A 16,886-nucleotide genomic window follows, 5' to 3' on the forward strand; every position below is an offset into this window, starting at 1 on the left:
GAGTCACAAATCCAATACAACGCAAGGACTTGGCCGTATACGGTCGCTATAGCGGCTTTGGAGGTCTCTGACTTTGCTGACATCCCAGTCTCTTGCTGAGATGAAAAGTCGATCCGCTGGGCTCCTGTCGCGAGCAAAGCGAGGGTGTGTCGGGGAAATCAACATATTGTATATTTTTGCGATACTTATGCGGTAGGTTCAGCTGCGAGGACTGCTAGCGAGTGCAAAGAGCTCAAGACGTCCACGCCCAAAACTCCTCGCCCGAATCCTATGGTTATATCAGTGAATCCATCCAAAAAGCGCCAGGCAACATACTGAGACAAACACTACTCCATCGTCGGCTAGCATAACAGACATGAACTCGGGCATGTTCGGCCTCAGCGGTATCCGTCCCTGAATCTTGCGACACGGCAAGCAGGCTTTCACCGGGTCGACGAAGACGTCCCGGTCCTCATAAAACGATCCCTTCAGCTCGGCCGTCTCCGCCCTCGTCGGGCCCGGGCTGAAGTCGTAGACCGTATACGCCGACGGGGGCGCGTCCAGCGGAAGCTCGTCCAGCAGCGCGTAGCGCGGGCCGCGGACATAGCACACCCACACCTGCGAGGTCTCGCGGTCGAAGATGTGCGCCGCGTGTGTGCCCCAGTCCTCCCAGGAGACGGAGACGGGGAACGAGGCGGTCTCCCGTCGCGGGAGGCGCGCCAGGATCTCGGAGATGGATAGTATGAACATCAGAGGGACGCGCCGCGCGGCGGGGCCGGCGGCGAGGTCTACTGTCATTACCCACGCACTCATGGCGATGCCGATGAGGCGTGTGCGGGTGTGCGCGAAGCAGCCTATGGGTGGCACGCCGCCCTCCCAGGTTGGCGGCGAGTCCCAGATCAGGTCCGCCATCGCGTCCGTGTTGGGATGCATGATAGGGAATTGCAGGTGGGAGATAGGCATAGGCGCGTCGGGAGTCGTGATGTCAACGACCTTCAGGAAGACGTTGTTCGGCGCAGTGATTTGGTGGGTGTACGCGGTCGCCATGACCGTGTTGGCGTCGAGAAAACATGCAGACGTGATGAAAGCGTCCTGGAAAGGAGGCTGGGGCGAGTGTCAGGTAGATAGTAACAGAATTAGCGTCTATTGAGCTTACCCTGTACTCCTGTCCCGTTTTCCAATCCCAGACGTTGAAGCGTGCCGCCTCGTCATTGGAGACAAAGAGTATCCCAAGCCTATCTTCATAGACAAGGAGCTCATACTGAACAGGCGTACGATTGGTCTTGTAGACCAGGGGCGATATCTGGGCGGCCGGATGCTGCTCCCCGGTCGACATCGAAAGCAAGTGAACGTCGTACTCATTTTGTCTAACAAAATCAATTCGACGATCAGAACACAGCGATGCCACAAGCTCACCTTTCAGAGTGTATCGAGACGAGCAGATCCTGGCTCGGATCAATGGTAAAATCGCGCGGGACATGCCTCAAAGTCAGCCTCCACGTCTTGCGCTCTATATCACGCAGCGGAGACGGCAGCTGCGTAAAGCTGATCTCCCCGCTTCCCGCGCTGGTCGTACACGCGACGACGCCCCCCGCAATTTCCCACAAGTTCCCGCCGAAGGGGATGCGAGTCTCCGTGGACCACTCGAGCGAGCGCCAGGCCTTGACATAGCGCTCCGCACGTTGTACTCGGTCTGCCAGAAGGGTTTCGTGCTGATCTCCTCCGTTGACCATGTTATGCATTCCCAGCTTCTGTTTGTACCACAGAGTTGGCGTACCGTCGATAGCCCCGCATAGCACGCGGCATACCTGAGGAGCAGAACATCAGCGTTGACTGTAAGCGCGCGATGGTGAGCTCGGCTGTGAGCGGCACTTACAGCTCTGCAGCGGGCGATATCCACAGCATCTAGGTAATGGAGAATCTCCAAGATTATTTCTGAGGGCATTTCCAGTAACATCATGATTGTAGCCTCACGCGCAGTGAGCGCAGAGGACAAGAAGTGATGTGATCACAAAAAGCAATTCCCGATAAGGAAGGCTTTGTTTCCGCTACTGTGATTGTTGACATGTGACATCTCGTCGTCGCGCTCAAGGTTTGCTACTTCAGAAGTGGATTATTATTCGCGGGTGGTCTAGTTGCTACACATCGTAGGGACACTTATTCGAGTCAAGAAAGCTGTAGATGGTACGGTGCTACATACAAAGTGTATGGTACAAGAGCGTACGTCAAGAATATGCTACATTCAGATTTCATGCGGTAAACGCAGTGAGCGTCACTTCGTCCCCCTCCTGAGCCTAGATGTGACACATGAGCCAACAGTCTAGCATCTGGAGATAGAATCTTACCTGGACCAAAACCACGCCATCATCAATGCTCAAGACCCCGACAAAAGGTGCTGTGGCATCGTGTTGTAGTTCCTGATATGCACGGTAGTAGGGAAGACGAGTCGTGATAGCGGAGGAAAAGAGTCCATGAAGTTCGTGTGTAGAGGGTCGTGTCACAAGCTGTCCTTCGAGTTTTTCTCCGAGTGCCAGGGCGGTCCTATACTTGTCGCACGCAAAGTCAAAGACATGAAAGCCCGGCGACGGCCCTGGCGACTCGTGTAGCACGGTGTATCTCGTACCACGAAAAGGACCGTCGGGTAGAGTAGGCAAAGGTCGCTTGTGTAGGAACAAGCGGGTCGCCTGCGGTCCCCAATCCGCCCAATCTACAGTGCGGAATGACTGCTGCTGAAGGCTATGATCTCCGGCCCGGGATAGGCGAAGAAGGCTTGTCGTTGATATGATAAACATGGGTAACGTACTTGTCGAGCGACCTGACGAGATTTGTAGTCCGAGAGGGCGGGAATGAGGCCTCGACGCAAAGCATCCAGAAGTCGAAGAGTTCCGGTCCGTGCACTCATGGTCGCGAGATGCGGGGACACCATCCCACACCCAACGCATGAACTTGTCCTTCGCGGCCGTCCGGTACTGGGGGAGACGCAGGGAGAGTATATGCTCAGTGGTAGATGGAGACTTGACTCGAATGATATCAATCGTGGATATCTTCATTCTGGGAGATGCAGCCACTACCGCGACTGCAATATGCTGTGGGTCCAATATGCAGCACGCGCTCTCCTGTGCAAAAGTCGGGAGCTACATCGTACGATCAGAATGCAACACAGAGACTGAGTCATGGAACATGCGCACCGCATACGCCTCGCCCGTCTGCCAATTCCATAACCTGAACGAGGTCGAGCTCTCACAACCGAAGGATATTGCCAGTTTGTCTGCGAAGACATATGCCGAAATATGCAGCGGGATGTCTTCCAGCTCGCATGTCCAACTTTCGTCATGTGCGAGTGGATGAGGACGGCCGTTAGACATATCCAGTGACTGGATGTCGCAGTGTATGAGACTAGTGTGTGTGTGTGAGTGTCTGGACATCGAACTCATCAGTCGTAACTTACGAGTGTATCCGCAACACCACAAGAAGATTCTGGCTGGGCTCTATGAAGAACTCCCGGATACCAACAGGGCAATCGACCCTCCACTTAATGGTATCGCCCACGCCCCGCAAATGTGACGGCGTTCGAACAAAATCCAGTCGCTTGGTGCCTTCATCGTCCGTCATGTACGCGATGGTGTCCCCGGCGACCTTATATATCGGATCGCGGGCAGGGATGGGTATGATAGTGGCGGAAAAGCGGAGCTGTCGCATGTCCGTTTCGTACTGCCTGAGCCTTGCGAGGCGTGTAGCCGTGTCCATCGCGCCCGCGCCGTCTTGCATGCCATTGAGACCGAGCAGGAAGGCGTACTGAAGAGACGCGGTCTCTCTGATGACGTCTCGCAGACCCGTGCAGACCTGGGGAAAGGGCGCGCTTGGCCTGAGCATCGTATCTGCTTTTTGTCGGAAATCCACGAACGTACCATCATCAGACGCGCAAGATCGTCATGGGGTAGCAGCTTCAGTGACTGGACAAGCAGCTCCGTTGGCAAGCTGAGCAGGGGCATGGCTGTGGGTGACTGTTGGGGACAAGGCGCGTTTGGGTTCAACGAAGCGCGCTCTATCACATGACTGCCTGGGGACCGCGGATGACCGCGGCCACTTAGAATTATCCTGCAGGCGCTCACAGAGTTGAAATGTCGATGTCACCTTCGTTAAATCCAGAATTTATGGGCCGACAGCCTCTGGTAGTGAGTCCGAAGGCAAAGAGACGCACGAGCAGCATAGCACTTCAGAATCAACCAATGTCGTGCTCATTGTTCTAGACAACCAGCCCCATAACAATGTAGACGTGCAGGCCGCATCTGGTACATTCATACAGTAAATGCAGTGAGCACCTCACCCATCTCTTCGTGGTCCAACTGCATGAGGTGTCAGTCGATTGATATGCACGGAACAGAAAATATTCACCTGGCCTACAATCACCCCATCGTCGATCTCCCTGACCGTTGTCAAGTCACACCGGTTCCATGTATCTTCGTCCAGATGATGCACCAAAGAATGATAAGGCAAGTGAGTTGTTATAGGCCCGTCGAAGTACTTGGACGTGTCGCGAGTGGATGCGGTCACGCGTGCGCCACTGCGTTCGAACTGCTCGTCGCCCTGCTCGGCCCTGAACTTGTCGCACCCAAAGTCGAAGACGAAGAAGCCTGGGCGATGTGCCAGTGGCGTGCGCTGTAGCACGTAGCGCGTTACACGAATGCTCATATACGTGCTCTCGTGGTGGAGGAACAAACGCGTCGTGCGCGGTCCCCAGTCTTCCCAGCCCACGGTCTGACCGGACGTAGACTGGAGCTGACTCACTAGACGCAGTAGCTTGGTCACGGACATGATGAACAAGGGCGTCTCCTCGAAGCAGTCGTGCGACGGGACCCGCAGTCCAACAATGCGAGCGCAAGGCCCTGCCGCAAAGCATCCAGCGCTGAGGGCGTTCCGCGTACGATTGTAATCGCACGAGGCCGGCCGCTGGTCGCTCACCCACTCCAAGAGCCCAGGGCGACTCCACTTCTTGTATCGGGGAAGGCACAGGCGGACAACGCGTCTAACGTCGGATGGGGACTTCAGACGCAGAATGTCAAACGCCGCCGTCCTCGTCTTCTTGCATGAAGGATCGTTCGCCGGCTCCGCGAGGACTGCAATGTGCTGCGAATCTAAGAAGCAGCATGCGCCTTCACGCGCGATTGCAGGAAGCTGCACATGAAATATAGTACGGTCTTTGAGCGCGCGACATTGCACGCACCGAGTATTGCTCGCCGGTTTCCCAGTTCCATAGCCTGAAGGAGCTTGATGCCGTAGTAGTCCCATGAACAAAGTCCATCGCGAGCTTGTCCTCGATGATGAGTATAGATACGTTGGGAGCATAGGCGTCCGGAAGCTCGCACGTCCAACTCGGCTTCTGGGCGCGTGGATGGGGCTCGCCGCTGGATATGGTAAGTAGCCGAACCTCGACGACACGAGGGCTACGTCAAGCATGAGCTGGACAGCAAAGCAGGTCTGCGAGACTGGACTTACGCGCGCTCGATCACCACCACGAGCAGGTCCATGCTCGACTCCACGGAGAAAGCGGTGACGGAGTCAGAGCAGAAGATCGTCCACCGTCTGGACTCCACACCCCGCAAGGGAGACGGTAGCTGCACCAGGTGTATGACAGTATCATCAGCGTCTTCGGCGCAGTCCACATACGCGACAATGTTGCCGCTGCTCTCCTCTATACACTCTTCAGGCAAGGGCTGAATGGTAGCGGTCGCGTTCTCAAGCGGCTTGCTGCGCGCCTTCTGGTACTGCCGCAGCTTCGCGAGACGGGCGGCAACACCCTCCGCGCCCACGCCGTCCTGCATGCCAGTGAGACCCAGCAGGAACGCGTACTGCAGAACAGTCGTGTCATTGACAATGTCCCGGAGACGCGTGCAAACCTGTTGAAAGGGAACGCGAAACCGTCAATGCCTTGAATCAGAACGACGATGGTGTCTGGACGCACCATAGCACAGCGAGCAAGGTCTGCGTAGGATAAAAGGGTCAGAGACCTGACCAGGAGCTCGTTTGGCATACTGAGGAGGCCCATGATCGCAGAGACGACAGTTTGAAAGAAGACGCGCCGCGCCTTTCAGCTCTTCGAGGGGCGGCGCGGTCACCTGATTACCCACCGCGCATGTACCCGGTGCCACGCAGAAGGAAGTATCTTCCTTTCCTCTTCACCGATGAAGAAGCCTACGAACGAATCGGCAAGCTCTGTGAAGGGGAGATCGGTGCGCGAGGAGAAGCGAAGGCGACGCTAGTTCCTGTGATACTCCTTCAGCTCCTGTAATCGGTGCGTCGATCCCGGTCCGCCAATTGAGCAATCCTTCATCTCATTGATTTCCAGAGCCAGTATATAGAATAGGGCCGCGGGGTTGTCGATAGCATCGCGTAGTTTGCAGGCCTTCAGTCGCGCCAGTGTCCAAACTTGAGGGGGATTCTGTTGGGGAGTCGCACCGTTTTCATGCGCGCGAGGTCTTTGTAGTCCATAAGACGTCAAGTCTCTGTCATGAACTCCGTGGCGAGCGCGAGCAAGTTCATCGCCATGGTGGCGGGAAATGAACGCCAGAGATCAAAGTCCAGCAAAAATGAATTCCTGTCGCGAACACGTGATCGTTGAACGCATAAAAGGCAGGCCGCGTGCGACTCTTTCCCTTGTTCAACACGAACTTCCACTGCTCAACCCGCCGCGCGCACCGCTCATCTGCATATCCGCCTTAGCGTAGCCGCTGTTTGCGCTCACCAGCTATCCTCCCATTGCCGCTCATCATGTCTACCACGTCTACCCCGAACGACTCCCCGAGCTCCGTCCAGCCGCTGCACAACCCCTCTCAGGCGGCGAAGGTCGTGCTTCCACAAGCACCGCTTGGCAACGTGCTTAACCAGGCGCCGGGAATGGGCGCGAAGGCGCTCTTGGCGAAGCGCATGCCGAAGGCGTACGTGACGCCACCGCGCATGTTGATCTTTGCACTGATGCGCGCTGCCCTCGCAGGAACGCCTCCTACGTCTCGCCAACAGACAACATGATGACCCCATGCACACAGAAGCTGAACGCTGCGAAGAAAAAGCAGTTCTCCAAGTGCGTGCTCCGCTGCCTTCACGTGGCAACCGCTGACTGAATTTCGGCAGGGCGAAGCCGACCCAGCTGTTTGCCGCACCACAGGAGCAGAAAGAGAGCGACGACGAAGACGAGGTGGCAGCACCAGCACCCGACTCGAAGGACGTCAAGATGGATGACGATGAAAACCCATTCTAGTCGATCCACATCGTTCCCATCGGCTGGTAGTCTGCAGACAGTGTACGACCCATGCATTCAGCCCATCCTGGTGGCCCTTGCGGTTTACCCCATTGGCTCTCATGTACCAGTCCCTTCGCTCTGTCTGTCCATTGTCGCATCTTTATAGCTCGTTGTATTGCTTGGTGTACCACCACATTTCGTCTCTTGACGCCCCACGATTTGACTAGCTGCTTTCGTCTGTACACCAATACATATTATTGTCAGGATCCATCTCGAGTTGACAACAACCGATGTTCGCTAGTAGCTCAGTGCCTCAAGCGTTTGTGAAACAGTGAAGGAGACAAAAAGAGAAAACAGGTGAGAGGAAGGCAAAAGAAAAGAAAGTAGCCCACCGCGAGGGTCGAACTCGCAGCCTTCAGATCGCCTAGTCATAAGAGTCTGACGCTCTATCCGATTGAGCTAGGCGGGCGATGGTCGTCCTATTTAAATATTTATAATCATTGCTCAAATTTGCGTCACTTGAACACGAAGTTGAACGTGAACGTGACGCGGCCCCGCAGGTTTACTATGGAGCTCATCTCGTCCTGGACCATCACTCAACGTCAACGTCCTAGCTGTACTCATGTCCGACGACCCTACTTTGTTCTCTCTCGAGGACTTCCTGCTCGCAGGGCCCTTGGCTAATGACGAGGAAGTACGACAGCGCCTGCTACAAGTAGCCAATGCGATGCGCTCAGCGTCGAACGAACTGTCCCCTCAGTAGGTTTGAACACACACAGTGATGCGAGCAATTCATTAGAATGACCCCTCTCGAAGAGATGTAGATACCTTGCTAGAGGGTCTCCCCCGCCTCACCGAGCAAGAGGTCGAGCGGCTTGGCCATAAAGGTAAGCGCCGCCATGAATAATGCCCGCGCGGACTGTTGCCTCGGCCCACTGACCCAACTACGCCTTTAGAATCCGTCTGCCCTATTTGCTACAATACCCTGCTAGCTATTATATCGGAAGAAGAGACGGCCATTGCTATGGACTCGCCTGCGCACCCTATCGAGGAGCTCGGCGTGACGCGTCTGGCTGCCGAATGGCAGTGCGGACACATATTCTGTCGTCGAGAGTACGTCCCCTCTCTATCCACGCGTCCCGAGTGCCTCACAGCGCTTCAGCATCTCGAAGTGGATCAGGGATGGCGTATGTGTCTTTATCTTGGCTGTCTTTCCGTGTCGTACTCACATCCTCACAGCACGATTCCTGCCCCGCTTGTCGGGCCAAGCTAGTCCAGCGGCCCTCGCCCTCGCCGGATGCCCAATCAACAGGCGTGCCGTCGCCACAGGGCGAAGCGGGTCAGGCGCCGCCTTTTGGACAAGGCCCCGGGTCGCCCATCCAAATTACGCCACTGGGCTTCCTCGGTTCAGAGGACACAGGTTTCCTCTTCGGCATACCAGGCACAGGCCTCGGTGCCAATTTCGGGGTCTTGCCACGCCCAACGTCTCGAGACGCGCACGACGACGACAGGCATGAGTTCTCCGGCATGTACTCGTAGCAATTGTCTCGCCGGCGCATACTGTACTTGTACTCCTCATTTCATGTATCTCACTCGTATCATGAACACGTCTTGCACTTGTCCACCACTGCACCCCAGACACCTTCCCCTCCCTCAAGCATCGGAATACAAAGCGAGGGTTACGATCCTTATTGAATTCCGCCTTTAGTCCAATTGCTCCAGGCAGCATTTCCACAATCGCTGGTAGATACATCAATGAACGCGTCAAGCTTCACCGACCAAAACTATAGAACGTCGTAGGGAAATAAATAAGGATCGTAGCGTAATGAGTGCCAGCGTGAGGGTGTTTGGTGGGGAAAGCAGCGAGAGGGTGATTCGGGGAGATAGCAGCTTTCCAACAAAAAGGGATATCATACGCGTGTCCGCCGAGACGAGTCCAAGCCAAGTGTGGCGACGCAGCATGTCACCGTATATGCACATAAATGGTGGGAAGGGGGCGTAAACACATGGGGGCGTAGCAGTCGCTCAGTTCCTCCGGCAGCACCGGAAAAGGTTGCGGCGGAAGAAGTAGTACAAGCACTGGAGGGGGCGTTAATACGTGTAGACTGAGAGATGAGGAGGGAGGTACTTACGCCAGCGAAACGTACCAAGGCCAACCCGAAGGTCGACCATAGGATGAACTTGAAGTACGTGTTTTGCTTTTCGTGCAGGTCCTTCTGGTCCTGCTCCAAGTCGTCGCTCGGCAGACCGTTGATGTTCGCAATCGCGATGGCCAGCGCGGCGTTGGACAGCATCCAAAAGCTGACGAGACGCGTACGGAAAGTCTTGTTCTGGTCGTCCATCGTCGGCTTCTCGATCTCCTCCTTCACCTCGACCTTGGTGATGGCACGCGTAACCGTCTCCTTGAAGTTCGCGTCGATCTCCTCCTGCACGCGGGCGGTATCCTCGACGACAGGCGCCTCCGCATCCTTCGTCTTCTTGGAGTTGACAGACGGGAGTGCCTCCGCCTTGTCAGAACCCTTCGTACCCCATGATACGTCGTGAAGGTTGCAGAAGGCGTATACGTTGAGGATGTTCGTGAAGGACGGCGCCAAGCAGAGGTACTGCGGGAAACTGGAGAACATGTGCCATGGGTCGCGCTACAGCAGATGTCAACCAAGGACTCGACAAGGGAAGACCAGCACGCACGTAGAGGAAGGACGCAATGAAGTAGATGCCGAACGTTGCGAACATGGCCGCTATTAGTGTGCCCACATCGCCTGATATGAAGACCTTGACTGCGTCAGAGCCCGATTTGCCTTTCAGCGTTTCCGGTATATTCTGCATAGACCATGAGGAACGCCTGATGAAGCGAAGGGGGGTCCACATACCGCAAACGCCTTGATCGTGAGCCAGAACGAGCAAACCAGAAGATAGACCGCTAGAATGGCGTACACCCATAATGTGATGGTATACGCCATTCGTTCTCCCTTCGGTCGATTACCCAGGGCCAGAATGAACTGCAAGCCCAGGAAAGCGAGATACGTCCATTTGAATGCCAAGTTAACCCAGTGAGTCTGAGAGGCGGTGAGTTATAGTTGCCAAAGCGTGCGACGCTGGTGCTCACGATTTCCGCGGTACCGAAGATGTTGATAGCAGGCGTCTGATCCGGGAGCAAGTCGATGATGATGCTGAACGTGAGCCACAAGTTGGCAAGCGCGAACCATGAGAAGACGAGGGAGAACGTGCTGTACTGCAGCGGGGGTCAGCTACGAATGTATGGTGCTCGGTTGCAATGCTTACCAATGCCTGGACATGGAGGAAGAACATGCGGATGGGGTTGTGGCCAGACCGGTAGAACGAGAAGAAGTGGACCAGAGCGTAGATCGACGCGGCGAACGAACCGTTCAGCCAACGACGACGCTGACCAATAAGCTCAGCAGCCTGCTCCGGCACATCCGTCTCAGCCTTCGAAGGCTTGACATAGGTCAAAGTCCACTTGTCGCCCTTCTTCGCGACGAGCTCGAAACAGAGGATACGATCCTCGGCCAAGAACATGTTCTTCGTGAAGATGTTCATGCCGTAGATACCCTTCTGCCCGAGCCGGTCCGCAAGCGAGTGGTCACCGTGGAAGTACTGCTCGAGCGGGCGCCCGAGGATCGCGCGGTAGCGGTACGCCGAGAAGGCACCAGGCAGCACAGACACGTAGCCGAAGCTGGACTCTAGAGGCTTGTCCAGGATGTTCGACATCTTGTACTCGAAGTTCTGGGCCGCGACGAGGGGGTTGAGCAATTTCTTGCCGCCCTTAATCATAGCGTGAATCTCGCCACAGCATCCACCAAGGTTGGGGTCGTTGTAGAACGCCTCCCAGAGGTAGTAGATCGACTTGTGACCGGGCTTCGTACCAGCGTCGATGAGAACGCAGATCTCGGGCTGCCGCAGTTTCAGCAACGATGAATAGATGGTTCGGGCAATCGACTCACTTGAAGCATTTTGCCGATAGCATTGAAAAGCCAACGGTGGGAGTTGATCTTCTTCTGGTTCTTCGCCTTCAGGACGAAGATGATCTGAACGGGAACAAGGTTGTTCGCGTCGTTCGGTTGGGGCAAGACGAGCTGCGGCGTTGCATCGACGGACAGTTGTGTTGTGTACTGTGGACCAATTAGTTTCGCCTTCTGCGCGATGGAGCAATTGACATACCTCGAAGATGTGTCCGACAGTCTCCTTGCCATCAACCTGCTTCTTCATGACACCGTCCTGGTAGACACTGAAGAGATGTTAGGGGTAGGTAACGATGGCGAGTGATATGTACGAACCCGATAGTCGCCAAAATGTCTAGCACGCTCTTATCCATTGCCTCGAGGCCATCGACGATGAGGGCTACGGTGATGCGCTTCCAGCCGGGGTTTCCCTCTTCGGCTTGGCGACGCCAGTACTTGGACTGCTTCGTCTTGCAGATGTCGCGGATGTTGAGCATCACACCGTGCAGGGTACGCGCATACAGCGTCTTGTCTTCATTGTACGACGTGACCGCGATGAGGAGGTCGGTCTCGCGATTGTAGATCTTCTGGCGCAGCGAGTAGCCATTCGCTTCCGAGAAGTCGTCTGGATCGCACGTCGCGGCGGTGTAGCGCATGTGGCTGCGCGGTCGTGAGCGTACAGCCACGTGTCGCAGCAGGGCGGTACTCACGAGAACTCGGTGGTGTTGGTGGCGGCGTACTTCGCCTCGATGGCGCTGTGCACCGGCGTGGGCACAGCGTACTCGGTGATGAAGTTGCCACTGGTGAGCTTGACCTTGCGGGTAACACCTCGCTTGATGGTCTGCCGTCTGCGCCAGGCGGAATCAACGCCCACGCTCGACGTGGACATGATGGACCCCGGGCGGCCGTGCGCGTACGGGTCGCCATAGGCGTTGGGATCGGCGGCACTGTTAATGGCGCGTCAGATCCATCGGTAAACCGACATAATCGGCTTAGACGCACGCTGGAGGGTAAAACCCGCCCGCAAACTCTTGCCCACTCGTCAAGGGCTGCTTCTCCACGTAGTCATCGTCGTGCTGGCCAAAGTCATTGGTCGCCAGCGACGGGGTACTCTCGTAAGGATGAAGGGTGCTGGTGCTCTCGCTGGGGTAGGTGGGCGCAGGCTCAGCAAAGTGCGTCTGCCGCGGGCGGTCTGCGAAGGGGTCGCCGTAGCGGTCGGTCATGATGGTGAAGGGCGATGGGCGCTGCTAGCGGCGACGGCGGCGTGACGACTTGGACGACAACCAGAGGCGGGAGAAGGAGTGGGTTGGACTGCGGTGGTTGTGGGAGAGTGGAATTTAATATTCTGATGGCAACGCAGCCGGACCCATCTCTTCGGGCTTGTCACTTGTTTGCACCTGCATCGCTTCGCGATGGCCGGATGGCTCAGAGCTTTCCCTGTAAGACTTCTATTGTGGGGGCCTACGAACAATGCGATGCCTCCCAGCTCTACTTCCGCGAAAACAATGGGAGTCCTGCTATGGAATGCTTTCACCTCGTCTCCTGTCGCAGCTCGCGTCGCAGTGCCCTGGCATCGCCGAGAGCGACCTTGTAAAGGGAACGCCGGGTCGACAGCATCCGATAGCCACGGCTCTCGGCCGGATGCACGCTTGCCAACACTTGAACGCGCTCGCTCGCCATCAATAGCGCATCCCTTCTCCCTTCCATCTCTACACTTCTTCAGCAGACCCCATCTTTCAACGACGATCTCCTATCCCTTCACCTCTGACCTCCACTCATCTCCGACTGGTAGGTCAGGCCACCCTGTTGAACTTATGTGCCTGAGTGCCACTGACACGCGCGCCCAACAGCTATGCTCGACGACGCGCCACATCCGAGGCAGCGTAGCAGACAACGCCAGCGCACAAATTCCGATAGCCCAATGTGCGAACACCACAGCCTCACCTCACGATCCTAACCCCCATGCGCATCTTCCCACTCTCCGCAGCTCAACCTCGCATGCTCCCTCGTCCTCCCATCTCTACTCATCTTCAACCATCTCTCGACGATGATTGGAATATCGCGAGCCGACAGGGGCCGAAAGTCGCACCCTCCCGCTCTCCGTTTTTCTGTGCATGTTGACGGCTGGAACTTGTATTGTTTCCACGTTGGGCGATGTCTTTCAATTGCTTGTCCCCTTTTGCCCCCGCATGGACACATGACCCCCGCACCGAATAATTACTTCCGCCCTGAAGGACCTCTGCGGGGTACGGGATGGAATGACCGAACAGGATAGGCCTTCTTTGCCTGGGGTGAGGTTCACCTTGTTCTCTTACCGGCCATTTCAGCGAAGACCCGAGATTCCGAAACTCTTCCCTTCTTCAGCCCAGGATTTAGCCGTTTTCCTGCGCCAATGGAATCGGCATGCGTACAACAATGACTGCGCAAGCTTCCCCTCCCTGCCTCTTGTTCGCATCTTTGCAAAAAAAAAAGTCGACGCCCGGTAAGCATGCGTCACTGCGACAAAACTGACGAGGTTGTGGCTTTGCGGACGAGCACTGCCAAAACTCTTCGTGTAAGACGAGCATTCACACCAGGGCAGCAAGGCCCGTATTTCGTCACCCCATCGGCTGTGTGCCGATTCCCTGTGTGGTAAACAGATATTCGTACACCTCCTCGAGGACGGTCGGGCGCCGAAGAAGCGGAGACTTCGAACAACCTCGCTTGCTTGGCTTTGTTTGGCCTTATGGGTGCTTACGACAATGGTCATTACTTACCCTTTTCGAGCTCTCCTCCGTTCGTTGGCTTCGCCCGCACTGTGCCTTCTGTGGCTGCTGAATACACGATGCGTTCCGACTTCCATTGACGCCCTATTCTGGCTCCACTTGCTTAGCACGCCCATCATGAGGACGTTCACGTCGATCACCGGTAACTACGAAAGCCGTCGCCGTTCCATATGAAAGCAGCTTGAAGAACGCTCCTTGCGTCTTCCACTCACCCTTCTATCCCAATATTTCCCACTAGTATCTCAATACACGTCCTACAGCAAGTTCCAATCATGTCGGTTATCCTGTATCGGTGAGCATGCTCGTACTGGGATCAAGCATCGCAGTCAGCTAACAGATTCGTTGATCAGTTACGACGGTTCTCCCTTCGGTGCCAAAGTCGAGAGCATGCTCGCAGTCAAGCGACTTCCTGCGGCCCATGTCGATGTGAGTGTTATATTGATTTTTGGGTTTTCTACGCTTGCCTAGTTGACTTTAGACGCTGAATACCTCCTCAGGTCGCCCCTCTTCTTCCTCGTCCCGAATTATCGGAGCTTCTGGGCCTCGGCTATCGCAGAATTCCTGTCTTGGCCATTGGCAGGGACCTGTACTGTGATACCAGGTATGTGTTCTTATTACAGCCTGTCGCCGTCCTACATTTGCCTCATAAATCCGTGATTGTCGTCGCAAATGTTTCCCTGCTCATCTCTATCTTAGCCTCATCGCCTCCGTTATCGAGCGACGCTTCCCCGCGAGCGCGGGTTACGGTACACTATTCCCGAAGAGGAGAGATGGGTCGACGACCGATACCGGTGAGTGACACCTTCATTGCTCCAGTGACGCCTGGTAACCGTGCAATCCTCAAATCTCCTAATCGTCGCCACCGTTGCCCTCGTTCTCATATAATCCGCAGGCCTCGTCAAGGCCTTTGCCCAATTCTACGCCGACAGTGCGCTGTTCCCGACCGCTGTTCCTTTCGTCCCGTGGGACAAGGTTCCCGCTGCCTTTCTAGCGGACAGAAGCAAAGCAAGTACTTCGACGAACGTATACGTTGACTCACGCATCTCATGCCCCTGATATCCATCAGATGTCCGGCGGCAACATCGACCCCAAGGTCATGAAAGCAGTTCGAGGACGCAGTCTGAGTACTTCGGCCTCGCATATGGTCTGTCCTCTCACTTGCTCTCTGGCATGCACATCATCTAAACGCACTGATCTTCTCATCAGACCCTCATCGAAGAGCAACTCCAAGACGGTCGTCAATGGCTCTTCGACACTGAGACGCCTGGCCTGGCCGATCTGTCCGTCTTCTTCGTTCTCAACTGGGCCCGTTCGCTACCGGGGACGACTGAATTGTTCGGCGACAAGGCGAAGTTTGCGAAGACGCTAGAGGTGAGTATGGTGCTTTGCGATGAATCTCCTACGCCGTTGCTTTCTCCATATTTCGGTCGCTCATACCGAACGTCTCGCTCATGCCCGTCTCAGTGGCTTCGCAATGTGCATAAGCACATCCAGAATCAACAAGCTGCGCTCCTGAAGACGGAGAAGGTGTCTGGCAAGGAGGCAGCGCAGCGCATTGCTTCTGCATCGGTCGAGCGAGAGCAGCCGCCGTTCGACGAGAAGACTGCCGCATTGCTCGGCGTCAAGCGCGGTGAGCCCGTGGCTGTTATCCCCGAGGACAATTGTGAGCCAATTGGGAGTGATCTTGTGTGGCAAACCAAGCTGACGTTGTTGCAGCGCGCGACTACCCGACGAAGGGATTGTTGGTGGGTCTGAGCGACGAGGAAGTTGTGCTGGAGATCAAGGGGAAGGCAGGTACTTTCCTCTGCCACTTCCCGCGTTTGAGGTATGCGGTGGTAGCTGGGAAGGCAAAGGAGGCGAAGCTTTAGCGTAATGCTGCAATGTTATACCCTTTATTGGACCACTGCGGTTTTGGGCAGAACGATTATTGAGATGGGTGGAATTCGGGTGAAATTGTCAAGCCCAATACAATGCAATAGTCATGTCCACGAACGAATGGTGATAACGATGACAGTAAGATTGTCCGCCCCGGACTGCGTAGCTTGACCCTCGCCTTGCTATCTTCTGCCGAAGACATGAGCGCAACGCTTTTCGAAAGCGCGTATCATGATGTTCGGGTCTTTGCTGAAGACGGCCGTCATGGCGGCAGCATGCAAGGGATTGGTAAAAGCATAGGAAAGGTCGATGGTGACATGGGTGGAGTTGGGATCTTCTTGTGCCGGCTTGAAGTTCCAGACAGTAGACAGGGTCTTGAAGGTCTTGGACGCAGAGGGAGCGGCGACCGCCTTACGCAGTGTCAGCGTGCCAGCGATCATGTGAAGTAGGCACGCGTACCTCGACGAAGGAGTGCGGTATGCAGGTGACATGGCTGGTGTAGCTCACGTTGAAGGGCTTGAAGCCGACAGTCAATTCGGCCTTCATGAAGTGCTTGCCATCTTCATGCGATGGCCTCTCGAGTATTCGCGAGCCTGAGCAATAGGGGATGAACCGTGGATAGGATTCGACGTTGGACACAACCTCGTACAGCTCCTTTTGTGTATACCTGGGAAGGCCGTGAGCGAGGATCAGAGGGACAGGGGGAGAAGGTGCGAGTGCGTGACGTACGGAAGGACTTTGCTCTCATGCACGGTCTGGGGCGCGTTAGAGAAAGCTTCTGGTAGTGGGGGGAATGAGAATATGCGGCGACGCGCGAGTGCGCGCGCGCAGGGGGCGCGGGTGGTGGGCCGGAGGAGGGTCTTCAACATGGTGGTTCGGGAGCCGGGGGCGGGTGCTCGCTTGGACCGTCGTGTTCTGTCGCTTGCGGCCGCGTGATCCAGCGGCGGGCGTCGCGGGGCTCGGTGAGCAAAGATCGTCGCGCACGCCGTCGTCGGCCGCGCTCTCGAGCGTCGAAGTCGGGAAGCAGGGGCCCGGTACGGCTCGGGGTAAACCAATTCGCCGCCATCAGAG

At 56.0% G+C, this 16,886-nt stretch overlaps 8 protein-coding genes and 1 non-coding gene across 9 annotated transcripts; 3 read left to right on the forward strand and 6 right to left on the reverse strand.

Moving 5' to 3' along the window:
* Window positions 1-232: 232 nt before the first annotated feature.
* Window positions 233-6,025, reverse strand: SCHCODRAFT_02599201 (uncharacterized protein; the record flags this gene model as incomplete). The annotated part of the gene is made up of 17 exons (XM_003038030.1): window positions 233-268; window positions 316-1,083; window positions 1,136-1,346; window positions 1,396-1,787; window positions 1,856-1,900; window positions 2,325-2,374; window positions 2,783-2,948; window positions 3,168-3,201; window positions 3,428-3,822; window positions 3,888-3,957; window positions 4,181-4,268; window positions 4,307-4,325; window positions 4,375-4,737; window positions 4,768-5,154; window positions 5,204-5,384; window positions 5,476-5,828; window positions 5,942-6,025. 17 exons carry the CDS (start codon window positions 6,023-6,025, stop codon window positions 233-235), a joined length of 3,642 nt encoding a protein of 1,213 aa, XP_003038076.1.
* Window positions 6,026-6,714: 689 nt separating this feature from the next.
* On the forward strand, window positions 6,715-7,486 carry SCHCODRAFT_02622960 (uncharacterized protein). Its single transcript, XM_003036668.2, has 3 exons — window positions 6,715-6,914; window positions 6,971-7,057; window positions 7,108-7,486. Exons 1-3 carry the CDS (start codon window positions 6,748-6,750, stop codon window positions 7,232-7,234), a joined length of 381 nt encoding a protein of 126 aa, XP_003036714.1. The 5' UTR covers window positions 6,715-6,747; the 3' UTR covers window positions 7,235-7,486.
* A 115-nt stretch (window positions 7,487-7,601) lies between these two features.
* Window positions 7,602-7,685, reverse strand: SCHCODRAFT_t105. The gene has a single exon. It is a non-coding gene; the product is annotated as a tRNA-Lys (tRNA).
* Window positions 7,686-7,799: 114 nt separating this feature from the next.
* SCHCODRAFT_02622963 (uncharacterized protein) lies at window positions 7,800-8,938 on the forward strand. Its single transcript, XM_003036669.3, has 5 exons — window positions 7,800-7,975; window positions 8,033-8,103; window positions 8,173-8,329; window positions 8,379-8,403; window positions 8,456-8,938. The coding sequence occupies exons 1-5, from the start codon at window positions 7,839-7,841 to the stop codon at window positions 8,753-8,755; spliced, it is 690 nt and encodes a 229-aa protein (XP_003036715.1). The 5' UTR covers window positions 7,800-7,838; the 3' UTR covers window positions 8,756-8,938.
* Window positions 8,891-12,515, reverse strand: SCHCODRAFT_02622967 (glycosyltransferase family 2 protein). Its single transcript, XM_003038031.2, has 11 exons — window positions 12,178-12,515; window positions 11,886-12,122; window positions 11,512-11,835; window positions 11,396-11,462; window positions 11,179-11,346; window positions 10,499-11,128; window positions 10,323-10,448; window positions 10,087-10,272; window positions 9,905-10,036; window positions 9,349-9,855; window positions 8,891-9,295 (listed from the first exon to the last, which is right to left on the reverse strand). Exons 1-11 carry the CDS (start codon window positions 12,396-12,398, stop codon window positions 9,242-9,244), a joined length of 2,652 nt encoding a protein of 883 aa, XP_003038077.1. The 5' UTR covers window positions 12,399-12,515; the 3' UTR covers window positions 8,891-9,241.
* A 95-nt stretch (window positions 12,516-12,610) lies between these two features.
* SCHCODRAFT_02622970 (uncharacterized protein) lies at window positions 12,611-13,078 on the reverse strand. Its single transcript, XM_050345154.1, has 2 exons — window positions 13,026-13,078; window positions 12,611-12,967 (listed from the first exon to the last, which is right to left on the reverse strand). The coding sequence occupies exon 2, from the start codon at window positions 12,880-12,882 to the stop codon at window positions 12,706-12,708; it is 177 nt and encodes a 58-aa protein (XP_050200604.1). The 5' UTR covers window positions 12,883-12,967; window positions 13,026-13,078; the 3' UTR covers window positions 12,611-12,705.
* On the reverse strand, window positions 12,890-13,608 carry SCHCODRAFT_02622975 (uncharacterized protein). Its single transcript, XM_050345155.1, has 3 exons — window positions 13,163-13,608; window positions 13,026-13,098; window positions 12,890-12,967 (listed from the first exon to the last, which is right to left on the reverse strand). The coding sequence occupies exons 1-2, from the start codon at window positions 13,372-13,374 to the stop codon at window positions 13,026-13,028; spliced, it is 285 nt and encodes a 94-aa protein (XP_050200605.1). The 5' UTR covers window positions 13,375-13,608; the 3' UTR covers window positions 12,890-12,967.
* Window positions 13,609-14,137: 529 nt separating this feature from the next.
* On the forward strand, window positions 14,138-15,846 carry SCHCODRAFT_01185056 (uncharacterized protein). The gene is made up of 8 exons (XM_003036670.2): window positions 14,138-14,232; window positions 14,291-14,366; window positions 14,438-14,541; window positions 14,637-14,731; window positions 14,833-14,963; window positions 15,147-15,311; window positions 15,405-15,603; window positions 15,657-15,846. The coding sequence occupies exons 1-8, from the start codon at window positions 14,213-14,215 to the stop codon at window positions 15,806-15,808; spliced, it is 942 nt and encodes a 313-aa protein (XP_003036716.2). The 5' UTR covers window positions 14,138-14,212; the 3' UTR covers window positions 15,809-15,846.
* Window positions 15,847-15,997: 151 nt separating this feature from the next.
* Window positions 15,998-16,684, reverse strand: SCHCODRAFT_02700439 (uncharacterized protein; the record flags this gene model as incomplete). The annotated part of the gene is made up of 3 exons (XM_003038032.2): window positions 15,998-16,225; window positions 16,275-16,482; window positions 16,545-16,684. 3 exons carry the CDS (start codon window positions 16,682-16,684, stop codon window positions 15,998-16,000), a joined length of 576 nt encoding a protein of 191 aa, XP_003038078.2.
* Between the last annotated feature and the right edge of the window lie 202 nt (window positions 16,685-16,886).

This window comes from Schizophyllum commune, assembly GCF_000143185.2.
Source record: "Schizophyllum commune H4-8 unplaced genomic scaffold SCHCOscaffold_5, whole genome shotgun sequence".
NCBI classification, from domain to species: Eukaryota; Fungi; Basidiomycota; class Agaricomycetes; order Agaricales; family Schizophyllaceae; genus Schizophyllum; species Schizophyllum commune.

What these genes read in the sequence shown, in the direction of transcription:
- SCHCODRAFT_02622960 (XM_003036668.2), top strand. Translation starts at nt 6,748, where the DNA reads ATGTCTACCACGTCTACCCCGAACGACTCCCCGAGCTCCGTCCAGCCG. An exon ending in GCGAAGCGCATGCCGAAGGC is followed by an intron (nt 6,915 to 6,970) that starts GTACGTGACGCC and finishes CTGCCCTCGCAG; the next exon opens with GAACGCCTCCTACGTCTCGC. An exon ending in AAGAAAAAGCAGTTCTCCAA is followed by an intron (nt 7,058 to 7,107) that starts GTGCGTGCTCCG and finishes GAATTTCGGCAG; the next exon opens with GGCGAAGCCGACCCAGCTGT.
- SCHCODRAFT_02622963 (XM_003036669.3), top strand. Translation starts at nt 7,839, where the DNA reads ATGTCCGACGACCCTACTTTGTTCTCTCTCGAGGACTTCCTGCTCGCA. An exon ending in CGAGCGGCTTGGCCATAAAG is followed by an intron (nt 8,104 to 8,172) that starts GTAAGCGCCGCC and finishes CTACGCCTTTAG; the next exon opens with AATCCGTCTGCCCTATTTGC. An exon ending in CACATATTCTGTCGTCGAGA is followed by an intron (nt 8,330 to 8,378) that starts GTACGTCCCCTC and finishes ACAGCGCTTCAG; the next exon opens with CATCTCGAAGTGGATCAGGG.
- SCHCODRAFT_02622967 (XM_003038031.2), bottom strand. Translation starts at nt 12,398, where the DNA reads ATGACCGACCGCTACGGCGACCCCTTCGCAGACCGCCCGCGGCAGACG. An exon ending in GGCGGGTTTTACCCTCCAGC is followed by an intron (nt 12,123 to 12,177) that starts GTGCGTCTAAGC and finishes CGCCATTAACAG; the next exon opens with TGCCGCCGATCCCAACGCCT. An exon ending in CTGTCGGACACATCTTCGAG is followed by an intron (nt 11,347 to 11,395) that starts GTATGTCAATTG and finishes ATTGGTCCACAG; the next exon opens with TACACAACACAACTGTCCGT.
- SCHCODRAFT_02622970 (XM_050345154.1), bottom strand. Translation starts at nt 12,882, where the DNA reads ATGGAAGGGAGAAGGGATGCGCTATTGATGGCGAGCGAGCGCGTTCAA.
- SCHCODRAFT_02622975 (XM_050345155.1), bottom strand. Translation starts at nt 13,374, where the DNA reads ATGTGTCCATGCGGGGGCAAAAGGGGACAAGCAATTGAAAGACATCGC. An exon ending in AGGGAGCATGCGAGGTTGAG is followed by an intron (nt 13,099 to 13,162) that starts CTGCGGAGAGTG and finishes TGGTGTTCGCAC; the next exon opens with ATTGGGCTATCGGAATTTGT.
- SCHCODRAFT_01185056 (XM_003036670.2), top strand. Translation starts at nt 14,213, where the DNA reads ATGTCGGTTATCCTGTATCG. An exon ending in AAGCAAGTACTTCGACGAAC is followed by an intron (nt 14,964 to 15,146) that starts GTATACGTTGAC and finishes TCTTCTCATCAG; the next exon opens with ACCCTCATCGAAGAGCAACT. An exon ending in TGTTATCCCCGAGGACAATT is followed by an intron (nt 15,604 to 15,656) that starts GTGAGCCAATTG and finishes ACGTTGTTGCAG; the next exon opens with CGCGCGACTACCCGACGAAG.